The 15,194-nt window shown below is 35.7% G+C and overlaps 1 protein-coding gene across 4 annotated transcripts; it reads right to left on the minus strand.

Annotated features, from left to right (window-relative positions):
• Positions 1 to 68: 68 nt before the first annotated feature.
• LOC129306807 (protein RIK) lies at positions 69 to 9,355 on the minus strand. Of its 4 annotated transcripts, none has more exons than XM_054947543.1 (12): positions 8,718 to 9,285; positions 8,189 to 8,414; positions 6,460 to 6,561; positions 6,336 to 6,370; positions 6,174 to 6,249; positions 5,754 to 5,885; positions 5,580 to 5,657; positions 4,608 to 4,701; positions 4,385 to 4,502; positions 3,147 to 3,783; positions 675 to 885; positions 69 to 468 (listed from the first exon to the last, which is right to left on the minus strand). In XM_054947543.1, the coding sequence occupies exons 1-12, from the start codon at positions 8,777 to 8,779 to the stop codon at positions 347 to 349; spliced, it is 1,893 nt and encodes a 630-aa protein (XP_054803518.1). In that variant the 5' UTR covers positions 8,780 to 9,285; the 3' UTR covers positions 69 to 346. The 4 variants fall into 4 exon arrangements, with proteins under 4 accessions (XP_054803518.1, XP_054803517.1, XP_054803519.1 ...); XM_054947542.1 differs by having other exon boundaries at positions 675 to 903; positions 8,718 to 9,282; XM_054947544.1 differs by lacking the exon at positions 69 to 468 and having other exon boundaries at positions 760 to 2,047; positions 8,718 to 9,351.
• Positions 9,356 to 15,194: the final 5,839 nt, after the last annotated feature.

Genomic DNA, 15,194 nt, shown 5'->3' on the forward strand with positions numbered 1-15,194 from the left:
AGGGATGACGCAAGAAACCAGCGTTCAAGCCCTTAAAATGACACAGTAAAAAGCTACACCTAAAAACGAGGCTACCAATGTACATGCATTTTCCATTCACGATTAAAAAGGATACAAGGCACTCTGTTCTCCAAATCAGATCGCAGCAGAAAGTGCAATCATGGCCTCAAAGTTCACATGATACTCAATAAGCCCCTACTTCATGGAAAATCATGCTTTCTGACTTCCATATTCACTCTCTGGGAAAGTCAATCCATAATCGGCCATCATCGATACATTCACGTGCAATGGCCCTCATGTCAATACAAATAGCTATTTATTTACATTTCGCTGCCAACATTATGGCTCATGAAGCCCAAAAAGGTTTTTGTGTCCCACTTGCAGGGGTGCTGCGACCAAGTGATTCCTCGCTAGAATCATCTGGGTCATCATCATCCTCTCCATATTCCATCAGCTTGATCAAAGTATCTGATCCATATAGATGTTCTACATAAAAGAGTGCTCCAAATCCGACTAATAGAAGAATGCATCATTAACTAAAAGAACACACACGAAAACAGACCACATATCCTCCACAAACTCCAAAGCAGAAAAATGACACATCAAGGAAACACTAAAGGTCTTCAAACAAACAAAGTTTCAATCTGAAAATATAAAAAGCAAATAAATCTCACCAGGAACAGCATCAGATTTTGTTTTATTTGAAATCTTGCTCTTGCTGGGCTCTTCAACATCAGGTGAAGCAGAAAATTTAGGTGGAGGCGGTGGAGGCATGGCTCTTGGTGGGGGTGGTGGCATTCCATTGGACAATGGCTTGAACAACTTCTTTGGAGGTGGCATTGTTGATACATTCCTCAAAGCCAGATCTTCAACCTCTTCACTAGCCTTCAAAGGTTCCAATCCCTGCAATGAATTAGAAGAGGAACAGGAAAGCCAAACGCGATTTCTGAATAAGAAATAATAAGATGCAATTTTCTCCAGAATACCAAACAAGTTGAATCAATCAAGACTCCACTGAAGACAGGAAACAAGGTTTAGATTTTGAATAAACAGGTAGGCAGGAGAGACCCATTAGTAGCTATGCTATTCTAACATGATCTAGCATCATATAAACGACCATAATAACAATTAGAGAGGGGCGACCCAAGCAATATCCGCCTTTACATTAATAAATCCAGTGGAGTCTGCTAATTACATTGATTACTCAATATAATCCACCTCAATTCCATGTTTGATGTACGAAGAGCCTTGCCATGTGCAAATAGGTATTGAACTAAAACTTCAGGTAGTCATAATCTAGCAATGCAATCAATTTCATAAGTTGGCAAGGCCTCAAGGGGACTCTGGCATAATGCCAGCAATGGACTTCTATAACCAACAGCACCACGAGACTTCCCCAATGAAAATGTCCGATCAACATTCTCCTCTCAAAATCATTTTTCCTACCAAAAAGCACGATGAGAACTGGTTGAGGGATGAAAAGATTTTGTGCATATGTATTTAAAATGAAATGGTTGAGCTAAATCCCATCCTCTAGGGTATGGCTGTCAACATCATAGATCTTAAAAATTAGATGCGTTAAAAGTATATATTCAATCAATAGCCAAGGAAATGGAAGAGCTTTAACTTGTTATGCTCTTCGCTGAAGCATAATTAATTTTCTTTCTGTTCCTATTATAACTTATGAGGATATCTCATCCTCAGCTTTTATATTTTTCTCCCATCTCATATGATCTCCTGCAAGAAATTTCATCAATTGGGTGCTTATAGACGCCTCAGGAAATTGACAGTCCAAATTGCAGCATCCTTACTTACACAGTGGACCAGTGACACATACACAAACAAAAAGCCAGAGCCAAAGGTATTTGCTAAAGGATGAAAAAGCATAACATCCTGGATTGGCAATCACAAAAGGTCAAAAGCAGCAAATCCATAAGCAACCTCCAAATGCCTCCAATACGGAAACCCTGTCAAACATACAAACCATAGGCCCAACAGACAGGTCCAGTGTCAGCCTATTAGCTTCATAGAAGGTCAGAGAAAATACCTGTGAATATTAAGCAATGAAAGTCAGCACAGGGTAATATGTATAAATCAAAACAAAGCTACAGAAAAAAAGGGCATTCAGAGAGAAAATAATATATCTTATACGTTTATCTTTTCCCCTTTCATTAAAGAAAGGAAAATTAAGAGAAATAATTAATTATAATTTTTCTATCTTCATTAAATAACAACTTCATCCATTCAAGCTCAAGTGGATGGACAAAAACACATTATTTAAGCAGTTAGGACAATAAAGAACCCTTCCACATGCCGCAGTCAAAAGGGAGGGAGTAAACATATCACAATGACGATGGAAAATAAGTAAAGATCATTGCTGTTATTCTGGAAATAGATGATTTATGATCAAACCAGCCTATCAAGAACCCATTAACTTCAAAATTCAAAAGTATTTGAAATTCAATATTTTCTAACCTGTTGGAGGATATCATCTTACAGTTTTGATCCTTTTATTTTAAAAAATCAGAAAAATAGAATCACTTCAATTAACTCAAAATAATCCATGAATAGCCCAGTGGAGATTTCAGTAATAAGACGCCTAGAGAAGAACCATAATTCCTGTAGACATTATCTGAATCATTTAAGGAAAAGCCAGTCTGTTCAGAATTATTGCGGCTGTTAGTGTCAACTCTATAGACTGTTCTTGAAGAAAACGTGGAAAATTCCCTCATAACGTGTCCTGTTGGCAATAGAAACTTGTGTTCAGTTGAAGCAGAACTTGAGAGTTGAGACTCTTTTCCATCACCTCATTATAGTATTTATCTTTACTATAGTGCTCCTCATTTGGAAGTCCTGAGGAAATTGACAGATATTCAATGAGTGATGGGAGGGCGCACTCACTGTGTATGACTTGGTACATACTCAATTTCTCCACATTTTTTCTGTTCACTTAGAAAAAATTCTCCAAATCCAATTTAACCATTTCTTGCAAACAATACACTGATTTCCCCCATAAACCAAACTAAGTTTTCGGTTTGAAAGCATATCAGAAACTAAGAAGTAATAAGACAAAATGACATTTCCCTAGATTCTATATGCCATGAAGTATTTTTAAAATGAGGAATTGGCGTTGAAAATGCAGTGACCTGATTCAGCTTTGAAGGGCCCTTTGAATCAACAGGTAATTCTTGAAACTTCCGTCGCTGAGGTGGCCGTTTCTCCTTTTCAGGAGCAGAGCCTGTAATTGACTTTGATTCTCTACCAGATGCTGATGTTGAAGGAGCAACTGTTGAAGCAACAGGAGGTGTGTGTCTTAGGGCAAGGGCAACTTGTTGCAGAGGGGTTGCCTGCGGATATATTCCACCATATCCAACATAACTTGTGCCACCAGATACCATAGGCGGAGTGTAACCAACTACATTACTTTGAGGCTGCCCAGAGCTCAAAAACCCAGCAGGTTGGAGTGCAGTTCCTAAAGCAGTGGTAGTGGTCACGGCAGGCACTCCACCTAAGGAAGCTGGAGGAGCTGGTATCAGAGTTGTTGATGACATCAAACAAGCAGCTAGACCTGCACTCGCCTTTATCTCAGACCCTGAACTCTGAACACCAGCCAACAACTGCTGTGGGGGTGGGACAGCACTATAAACTTGCTGTGGAGATGAAAATATAGAAGGAACCTGCTGTGACAATGCAGCAGCGCCATAAACCTGCTGGGCAGGTGGAACTGAACTATATACCTGCTGTGGAGGTGGAACAGCACTAAAAACCTTACATGATGAAACCCTAGGACAGTTAAACAATTAAGTTATTTACTGATACGGACACAATATCAGCTGAAGGTAAAATTCATATCATCATGGTACCAATAGAAGACAATAACACGAACCCCAAAAAAAAAAAAAATTGGTTCACTTGCAAACAAAGAATTGCATATACACAGGGAAGGTTAAACTTCTTCACCACTTATGCACTGCCCTCTCAAACTTGAAGACCATCTTGAAATAACTTACCACGGAATAAACTGGAATACTACACAAACCAAGATCTAGCTAAGAAACAGCAGGAAACCTTTGCCACTTTGACATCATTCTGACCAAACTTGAAATCAAATCACATATCAATGTCTCCCATAATTTTAGGATGAGAATAGAAAAAGACACCTTTTAGATCCTTTTTCCATATGGTACCTAAGCAAAATTCCATAATTCACTGCTGATCTACGAAGGATAATAAAAAAAAAAAAATTCTTTTCATGTTGGGGTGACATGAAACACAGTAAAATAATCAAACACCAAAAAAATTCTTAAAAAATGACAACACTAAGAGGGAAAATTAAAATATGCCTTAACCAACATGTATCCTAACATAATAAGAACTAAAATACCTGGAAGTACCACATTCTGCACTTATTGTATCCAAAAGATTTTCAGCCAGACTCTTGGCATCATCCAGACTCTTTGCATTATTACTTGACAAGTACAGATGTAGGGGTTGCTGTCCATCTGCCAGCAGGCAATCAAATTGGAAACCAAATAGTTTATACCAGAACAATGCTATGCTGCAAACATCTTTTTCAAGAGGTAAGATTGCATCAATCAAGAAACTACCTTCTCCATTTGGTCCTTCAGTGTTTCCTGAACCACGTCCTCTGAGTACAACGGTTGCTCCTGTTTCATTCATAATGTGATTTATATACTGGTCCTGCAGGTTCAAAACCAAACCACCACCAACACCCAAAAAATTTCTCCCAATTGAATGGAGATGTCAGAGACGGCTTGAAACATTAGATTATCTTATATTCATCATGAATAGTTTAACTGCAGAACTATAATAACAATGAAAAGCATAAAGATGTATGCAGGCATGAAAATGCTGTTATATCAGGCTATTTGTCAGAATAAGAACCATATTTATTATTTTATTCTGTCTGTAATATTTACTCTCTACTTATTTGTTTATTTCACAAGTGCCTCTTATATATATTCTAACAACAAAGATGTAGCGAATTATTTGCATCAGTTTTCATTCCAAAACATTGACATAAAATACATATTTCTTCCAATATGATAAAGGTCTAGATAAAATAAACAGTTCAACTGTTTGCTATCTGTCTAAAGATCCAAACGACTATCATCAGTGCCTTGAAAACATTTCAATGCCATCTCTCAGCATACACTGCAACAACAATCTTCACTTAGCCTCACCCGTCCTCCCACCATTTTTTAACCACTTCTTGCTTGCCAATTTTACAACTTTCAACTCAAAAAGTGATGACTCTTTGATAAATCACATGCAATCCACCTCATCCACAAGTATTTTTCACTCCATCAAATAAGAATGGAACAACAAAATTGGTACTAAATCATAATAACATACAAAGTTGTTACATGCATGAAAACAAATAGAGCAAATGATGCTATGACCAAGGAACATCAAAAGTAAACCAAACCCTGCTGAAAGAACATAAAAAAGAGATGCTTTTACCAATTAATTTTTTAAAAAAAGGATAAAAAGTACATATGGCCACATGCAAACTTCACTGCTACGAGTGATTAGACAACAATTAGGGAAGCACTCACATTTGGTCCACGAATACGAGCAACAATGTTCAATGATGGATCAGCATCAAAGCCCAAAAACACACAAGTGCTCAACACCTGATTAACCCAACTCAGTAAAAAAAAAAAATGTCACTAGTAAAAACCTCACATTGCCATGCCATAAAAAGAGTTAGCAATGATAAATGTGTGTACCTTCGCTCCATTAGCCATGGGGGAATTTGCTGTGTGAGAAATTGGTGGTAAACATTGACCCTGTCTCAGCATTTCTTCAATCATGGCAGCTGCACGATCAACAGCTAAAATTCGTTCTGCTGTCTCTTTTAACTGTAAATTTAATTTGACGGCACCAAAAGCATATTGAATTATGAATTTAATTCCTGTGCACCACTACTATTCAACTTTAATATCTTTCAGATGAAATTAATCCAGTACATTGCTTAGACCTCATTCTTCTTTTGACAACCCAAAGCAAGTAAATTATTCAGTATGAACTTTGAATGTGCTATGAAATAAAATAATATATGTTGATCTCAAACTTTTAGATAACATATAAGATAAATATAATAAATTATTGTAAACCCTGTCAATATAGAAACAAGATGTAGCATTTACATGGGCTCCAGAAGAAATGTGAAGATACAACGGCTTCTCTCCATCAGGTGGTGCATTAGGTAGCCGATACTTGCCCCTGTAAAAGAAATTCAGAAGACACATTACATGCATGGATATAGAAAATGCTAAGAACTTCATGATTGCCTGAAATGATCCACAAACCTTGTTATAACAACAGCACCAGTGCACTTCTGAATCTGCATGATGAAGAAAACTGATCATTAGAAATAAAAGCAAAATGAGGTTCCCAGTTAAAAGGATGTGAAATTGATTGTATCTTAGTCACCTCCTCTTGTGTCTGGCGTTTTGTCAGCTTGTAACGAATAGAAGACTCAGCATCATTAATGACAATTTCTCGAGCTATTACTAGTTCATCTTGTATCTTTTGCTACATAAATTTATCCCACAATCCAGATAAAGTATTTAAGTTAAAAATATATTGAGATACCAAATGCAAAACATAAACAAAAGAAACAAATATGTAGTAAATTAAGTGACACGCCACAAAATATCTACAATGTTACATTAATAATTATTTGTGAATTAGACACACAGCACAGATACTACTAAACTCATGCAATAATTAAATTGAAAATAAAATGAAAAAAATAACAAATGGCACAAAAGACTAATTTGTAAATAACACTCTCAAACAATATAAATCAAAAATTAACAAACTCTCTCAGAAATCCTATTGACGACAACATACTTGCAGAAAAAAATTCAGCCACTGCACCCATCCCATCCATAAACCTTTAAATATCACATTCCAAGGGACAATATAAAAGGTATTTCAAAAAAAAAATTACAGAAGTACTGTCAAGAGTTTATGAAATCAAATCATCCATTACAAGGCAGACCCCACAACCACAACTAAAGATAAGGCAACAAAATGTGCGTTTAAAAGACAGCATAAACTAAATTTTAATGTAATTTCAGCATAAATTAAACTTCCATGGAATTTTCTCAGAAAACACAAAGCATAGCACCACTAACTATGTGCAGTATCCAAAAAGGTCCATTCCTATCCCTGACTTTAAATCTATGAGACAGCCATGTTGCACTTTTAATCATTCAAGTTATAAATTACAATATAGTCTATATAAATTCAATCCCAAAGACCTCAAAAATAAAAGGGCTAATAACTTGAAAAGTGCAAAAACAGCCTAAAGGGAAATGGTAACCTTTATAACAAAACGCCTCATTTTATCAAAAGATAGCAATTCACAGGATTGTCCATAATAGTAGGATTCTATATATTTTCTAATTCAAGGTGGTTTCCATATAATCTATTCTTACAAATCCAATAAAAAGGAAATGCAAGCAAGGACGGCAGATTGCCGTATGATCCGTTTCAATATCCCATTGAAAAGGGGGTGTGCAAAGAAAGCAAGCCAGTCCTCGAACTATCACATTAGGTGCATTGGAAGTTTGCTGTGCCATGTTCATTAGCAAGCAATCAGAATAAGGTTCACGAATGTATGAGTAATATGGCTCGTCATATCCATAACCACATATGTACTTGCTATCAAACATCTGCTATAAAGTGCATACAAAGCAATGCTTGAGCCACCACACTTGGTACATTGGAAGGTTATTGCATCACTCCCAAACAAGCACTCGGAACATCATAATTAGAGGAATATGAGTGACAGTGGGCTCGTGCACTCACTGTCAAAGATATGCTCTGAACTGCATATATTTGCGTGAATTCAAATGCTTTAGTTTAATCAAGCTGCACTGTGTTCACAATTATTGCAACAACATTTTAAAATGTTATATATTATTTCTTGGAATTTAGGCTTTAACCATGATGAGGCGAAGCTACAAAACTCACTTATATCCAATCGTGGAATACAAATTCAAACTACCGTTATCCAAGGCCGAATCCAGGAAACTTGGGGTAAACGTGACATGCCCTTCCCCACAGAATAAAAGGATGATACATGAAGTTGGGTAAATGGAGGACATTTGCAAACATTAAAAAAAAAAAAATTATAAGAATATGTTCTCACTTGATTTATTTTTTGGACCGCTGCAGCTGCATGTAGCTGAACTGAAGGTGCCTGTAATACCTGAGGCACGGTTGCACAGTTGGCTGGCAGCGGATTTGTCAAAGGAGTTACACCGGGAAATGCCATCCCAGTAAGAGGTACGCCATTGCCCAGAGAGAGCACTCCAGGGACCGCTATACCTGCTGTTACCAACGTTTCTGCAGGCTGATCCCACTTTCTCTTCTTCCTGCACACCGGTGAGAAATTAAAGACATTCCAAGGGGGGAAAAACCCTCAAACGCCCCCAAAATGCAATGAATAAATCTGAAACAGATCCGATACCACCCTAAATCTCAAGCGGGAGAAGATTCATATATTTTCTTTAACAATAGGAAAGAATACAGCAATTAAATCATGACATCAGCCTTGGAGAAAGGCACGTCGGAAGAATACAAGACCCCTAAGAATAAATGACATCCAACTACTGTTATTGGAAACAAAAACGGCCCATTTTAATAAAGAATACTCTGTCTAGAATCGATGGGGTTACCTCTGCTTTGATTGAGAGGCTTCCTTCGGGGAAGAAGCCCTAACGATGTTGTCCTCGGTCATTGTTCCGACAAAGTCCTTATTTCTGGCAAGAAAGAGACTGGAGGGCGGAGGCGGCGAATAGAATGCAAAATATTACTAATAACTTGAAGGAAGGGATTTCAGTTTGCTCTGGTATAATTTCCAGTTCGCTTGTCGCTTCGTTACCAAAATCTCTTCCCGTGTGAATCTTTATTCTTGAACCAGTTTGATTGATGTCGTCAAAGCCAGTCGCTTATCCAGACTTTTTTTTTTTTTTTAATTATTGGTTTAGTCCTTTTGTGGGATACAGAATGAGCATGAACGGAGATCAACAGAGTGAGGGACTCGCCATGGCTTTTCCTTTCCTTTTCTTTTTTTTCCTTTCCTTTTCTTTTTTTTTCTTAACCAACCGATTGGGTGAAGCGCTGATTTTACTGAACCCAGTTCCCCCCCGACCATCAGAAAACGAACTTTCATAGAAACACGGAACCGAGTTTACGAACTGAGTATAAGAAGAGAACGTAAAAGCAGAAGTCATAGGCCAACGTGGCAGAGATCTAAAACAACGGCAAAAACAAGGCATTAACCAATGCCTTCTCGGTCTCTAGCAATCACAGGATGCTGAAATTCCCTTTGAGAATCACTCGAGTCGTTAAGCAAAATGGCAGTTTTTTTTTTGGGGGGGGGGGGGGGTTCAGGGGTTTATAATCCGACCATTAGGACCCAGTCCCTTATAGAGAAAAGGTTGTTAGTCAATTAGCAGCAGACTTTCCTTCTCACTTGATAAACAAGAAAGAAATATAATCCATAAATTCAAGAGAGAGGCCAGTAAGTCTTCAGTAAGGGGGGTCTTTGAGAGACAATAACATAAAGGTCCAAACAATATAATTCAATCTCAACTTTGGAGCTGCAGAAATAAGAAGTTATAGAAATAGCTTTTCCACATGCAAATAATTTAGAAAGAAGGCTTGAATCTCATTCACATGCTCATAGTAGTATTTCACTAAACTTCCAATACCGTCCCTAACAATAACGCCTATAGCTGCCCTTTTTGTAGAAGCCAAAAAAGCTCCATCAAAGTTCCAGCATCAATGGGATTCCAAACAGTATTAAATAAGTTCTGAGTAGGAGGGCTCACTTGATCTCTGCAATTAATCCACCAATATTCTTCAATTGCAATGATTGTTATAGTGATGACCTCGATAGGATTTAAAGTTGTAGTATTAAAAACAGAGGCAAATCTAGTTTTCTAGATGTTCCACCAAAGATAAGTAATATATGCTTTGTCATAATCCCCCAAAGGGCTATCATCAAGAAGAAAGGAAATACACCAGCTTACAAATGAAGAGATTGTTAAAGGATTCATGACCAAGGTTAAAGGAGACCTAAACCAAACTTTCCTTAACCATTCACACAACAGTAATACATGTTTAATGGTCTTCGGTTGAGTTCCACATATTAGACAAGTAGGATCAACAACACATTTTCCAAAACAAAGTGTATCCTTCATATCCAGGCCCTATTTAAGGCCCCCTATTGGAAGTGTTTAGCTTTAGGATAAATTTTAAGTTTCCAAACCTATTTCCATGTTGCAGTAAGGAACCTGTTTGAGGAACTTGGAACGTTAATTGCAACAGGGGGCTAGCTCGTGTATTCAAGTCTATAGTCGAGCTTAAAAGAGTATTTTTCCATTCTTTACTCCTGTCCAAACAACAATTTGAATATAGGAGACTGTGAGGGAATGCAAATTTTTTTAATTAAATCCCAAATATCTTGAGTTGCAAGATTTTGGTTAAGATTTGAGTTCCAAACACCATTAGAGACAAGGGCATCAACTTTCAGATTTTCATCACTCATAGTGTCATTACAATTAATGACTTCATAATTGGGAAAACCTATAATCTAAGGATTTCACTAAACCCTTATATCCTTTCCTAAGCTCAGTATAAAGCAAGCATATTTGAGGAGGAGATCTCGCTCGATTAGTATACTACTCTAAGCCCACGAGGCTTTAGGATGATTTTTCGCTTGTAAGAAGGAGCAAGATGGAAAATAAACATCCTTGAGGACTTAGACCCACTGCTCATTTGGATTATGAAGAAATTGCCAAGCAGTTTAGGCAAGCAACACATTATTGAAATTCATAAAGTCACGAAAACCCAAGCCTCTATCTATTTTTTGAATGCAAAGCTTGTCCCAAGCCTTTTAGTGAATGCTATTCCTAGATTTAAATTGACCCCAAAAAAAGTTAGCCATAAAACTATTTCATTCAAAACAAGCTCTCTTAAGGAACTTGAAGCAAGTCATGGCGAAAACTGGGATAGCATTAATTACAAACTTAATCATGATCTCTTTACCTGCAAAGGTTAAAAATTTACTTTTCCAATTATGGACTTTATGCCCCACTTTATCATGGACATAAGCTAGTGCTGCCACTTTCGATTAGGGGGGAGCAAAACCAAATTGAAACTAAAAATTGAATCAAATTTTATTATTTGATTCAGTTTTTTAATTTGATTTCAGTTTTTTTAAAATATTTTGGTTAGTCAGTTCGATTCAGTAGTAAAATTTAAAATCAAATAAACTAAACCGACCGAATTATATATAATTTATTAATTTATAAAATATATTTTAATTTATAAATTATTTTATTTTATTTTTTATTTTGTATTTAAATAAAAAATAAAAAAAATAATAATATTACTTGAAAGTTGAAAGAAACCGTTACCCTCACTCAGTCACTCTTAGGTCTCACCGTCTCAATTCTCAAGTTGTCTCTCTCAAGTAGTCAGTCGCCGCTCGCTTTCTCTCATCACTTATCAGTCATCTCTCTCACATCTCAAATTCTCAGCTCACATCTCCTATCTTTGTTCTCGTATCCCAATCTCTCATCTTTGTAATCTCTAGCTCATTGCTTGAATTCTGTCATCTCTCGTCTCTGTTCTGGACTTCTTAGTCCAGCTCGAGTCTCAGTCTCTCATCTCTGTTCTCTAGCTTGCCACTTGCGTTCTCTCATCTCTTATCTCTATTCTCCAACTCATCGCTCACGTGCTCTCATCTTTGTTCATCGTCTGTCACAACCCACCAACATGCTCACATGCTCTCATCTCTGTTCACTGTCCGTCACAATCTACCCACAAGCTCCTGTCTTAATCTCCAACTCCTCGCTAGTCTTATAGTCTCGTATACTTCGAGTTGGCGTGCTCACATTTTCTATTCTCTCATCTCAATCTCATGCCATTATGAGGTTCGTCTTCCATCTCTACTTCTTTGCTCTTCTTTTTTACGTTGTGTGTTCCTTTCAAACCAAAATGCAATAAATGAAAATGCTATTGGGAAGCTAGTTGAGTGATTGTGTGTTCTTTGCTCTGTCTTTACTTTTTATTTTTTTTGTTACTCTTTGACTGATTATGCATTCTCACATATGTCTTCTCAAGCTAAAGCTATGGCTATAAACTAAAATGAAGTTAACGAAGAAAACAAAGCCCCAGTAGCATCAAGTGGAACTAAAGTAGTGAGTTTCTTACAAAGGTTAAAAAGGAAAGCCATGAGGCTAAGAACTGAGGTCTAGGATCATTTCACCAAATATGTGAATGAGCATGGTGAGGCCAAAGGTAAGTGCAACTACTGTGAAAAAGAGTTTTTTAGTGATCCTAAAAGAAATGGTACTAATGTACTATAGAATCACATGACAATATGCAAGAAACAACCTGAACCAAAAGAGCCTAGGCAAACACATTTAAATTTTAGTGTAAAAGATGACGCTATTGTTCTTGCTACTTGGAAATTTGACCAAGATACTATTAGAAAAAGTTTGGCTGCTATGATTGTGACTGATGAACTACCATTTAAATTTGTTGAAGGGATAGGATTTAAGAGGTTTATGTCTCATGCTCAACCAAAATTTAAGATTCCTTCTAGATGGATTGTTGCTTGTGATTGTTTTTAACTTTACATTTATGAAAAAATCAAATTTAAGGATTGTTTGATCAACAGTAAGCAAATGATTTGCCTTACTACTGACATTTGGACTTCAACTCAATGAATAAACTACATGTGTATTATAGCCCATTTTGTTAATCTTGATTGGAATTTGATTAAAAGGATTTTAAATTTTGTTCCAATATCTAGTCACAAGGGGAGGGATATTAGAATGAAAATAGAGAAGTGTTTGCTTGAATGGGGGATTGAAAGAGTGTTTACTATTACTATAGATAATGCCTCTACTAATGATGTTGTTGTTTCTTACTTGAGAGAAAAAATTAATAATTAGCGTCATTCTGTTATGAACTATTGGTTTTCAAATATGAGATGTGTTGCTCACATTATTAATTTAAGTGTTGTTGATAAGTTGAAAGAAATAGAAACTTCTATAAAGAAAGTAAGGGGCCATTCATTTTGTGAGGCAATCTCCTTTTAAGATAAAAAAATTCAAAGAGAGTTGTAAAGATGACAACATTTCAAGTAAGCAATTGTTGTCTCTAGATGTCTCTACTAGATGAAACTCCATTAATTTGATGTTGGAGACAACTCAAAAGCTTGAGGCTGCCTTTAGAAGGTTTGAGGATAATGACCCTTACTTTAGGATTGATCTTGAAAGTGGGGAGGGAGTGCCTAACGTTGAAGGTTGGATAAATGTAAGAAAGATGATGATGTTTCTAAGTCATTTCTATGAGTTGACTTTGTGTGCTTCTAGTTCTTCATTTATCACATCCAATGGATTTTTTCATGAGATTTATATGTTATTCTGCCTTTTGGATGAGTGGAAAAAATGTGATAATTTAATGGCTTATAAAATGAAAGATAAATTTGATAAGTATTAGGGAAATCCTTCAAAAATTAATAAATCAATGCTTGTGGCTGCTATTTTTGATCCTTAGTATAAGTTTGAGTAGGTGCAATATTCACTTTATAAGATGTATTCTAGTGAGGTTGGACAACAAGTTAGAGGGCAATTGAACGATTTACTCATTTAATACAAAGAGCGTATCTCTCCCTTAAAGCAAGTTTAAAAGGAGAAATTATTTAATTGCTACCAATTTGATGAAGATGATGACCCAGTTGTGAAAGTTAACAAAATTCTTGAATATGAAAAGAAAAAATTCATGATTGAAAGGCTTAGTGGGAGAACTAGTAAAATAAAAATTGTCAAGTATTTGGCTGAAGAAATTGAGATGGATAAGGATGATTTTAATATTTTAAGTTGGTGGAAGTTGAATGGGCTTAGATTCCCTATTCTCTCTTAATAGGCAATAGATGTTTTGGCTATCCTAATTTTCATTGTTGCTTCTGAGTCTACTTTCAGCACTGGAGGATGTGTTTTAGATTCATTTAGAAGCTCTTTAACTCCTAAAGTTGTGCAATCTCTTATTTGTGTTCAAGATTGGCTTCGCCACTTACTTCTGGTTCTAGTAGAACATAAGATAGATGATGTGCAAAAGATTGAGAGAGGTAATTTATTGTTTGTTATATTGTTTTAAATTTAATGTTGAGTTGGTTAAATGATATTAATATTAAATACTTTATTTATGTTTAGATCTTTAAAAAATTGCTATAAAATCAAATGTGGATGTATTATGAGCCTTTGTTCTTAATGACTTGAGATAAATATTTTATGTTAGCTTTTTGCTATAAGTTTGATACTAAATTCATTAATAATTCTTGGCTTCTTATATGATTTTTACTTGTGTAATATAGGTTGCAAGATGCTAGTGTTGTTGTGATCTATTTATAAAGGCTACTTATTTTATTTTGTTTTACTAATCTAGTTATTTGATTATTGTAATGGTTTAATTTTAATATTTTGAAGATTTGTTAGTTTCTATGGATTATGGTACTATGGCCGTTTAAATTTTAAACATTGTGACTGGATTATGGCATTGAGGTTGTTTAATTTTAATATTTTGAAGACTTAATTTGGCATCATAGTTGTGATAGTGTAACAGGATTATGGAACCATTATTTGATCATCCATGGTTATTTATTTATGGTTGTTTATTTGATCATCCATGTCTTTATAATTTTTGGGCTTTATGTTATATAGTTGTAATTAAAATGGGCTCCTATTGAAAAAAATGAATAGAAAAAAAGGCCCAATTTTGCACTCTTGTTTGTTTTAATATTTTTAAAAAATAGGTCCAATTTCAAGTAGTCCAATATGAAACCAAAAAATTGAATTAACCGATCGAACTGAATTGTTAAATTTCAGTTTGGTCCTTGTTCGGTTTGATTAGTTTGATTTGGTTTACATTTTTAGTATTGTTTGATTGATTGGTTTTGCATTTTTTGGCATCGAACTGAACTGACTGATGCTCACCCTTGCTTTCAATCTTCCCTATAAAATAGGTAGTCCTAAATATTAACTTGGATTATCAACAACATTTATATGGGGAAATGAGTAAACCTCTTCCTTAAGGGCTAGAAAAGTATTGGAAAGAGAAGAAAAGAGATGATTTAT

Source organism: Prosopis cineraria, unplaced genomic scaffold, assembly GCF_029017545.1.
Source record: "Prosopis cineraria cultivar Desert tree isolate PC_DT_omini unplaced genomic scaffold, ASM2901754v1 PC3, whole genome shotgun sequence".
NCBI lineage: Eukaryota > Viridiplantae > Streptophyta > Magnoliopsida > Fabales > Fabaceae > Prosopis > Prosopis cineraria.

Excerpts from the sequence above, each read along its gene's own strand:
- LOC129306807 (XM_054947542.1), bottom strand. The coding sequence starts at position 8,779 with ATGACCGAGGACAACATCGTTAGGGCTTCTTCCCCGAAGGAAGCCTCT. Across the intron at positions 4,702-5,579 it reads CTCGTATTCGTGGACCAAAT|GACCAGTATATAAATCACAT; the intron begins GTGAGTGCTTCC and ends TTGAACCTGCAG. Across the intron at positions 904-3,146 it reads GCCCTTCAAAGCTGAATCAG|GGATTGGAACCTTTGAAGGC; the intron begins GTCACTGCATTT and ends AATTCATTGCAG.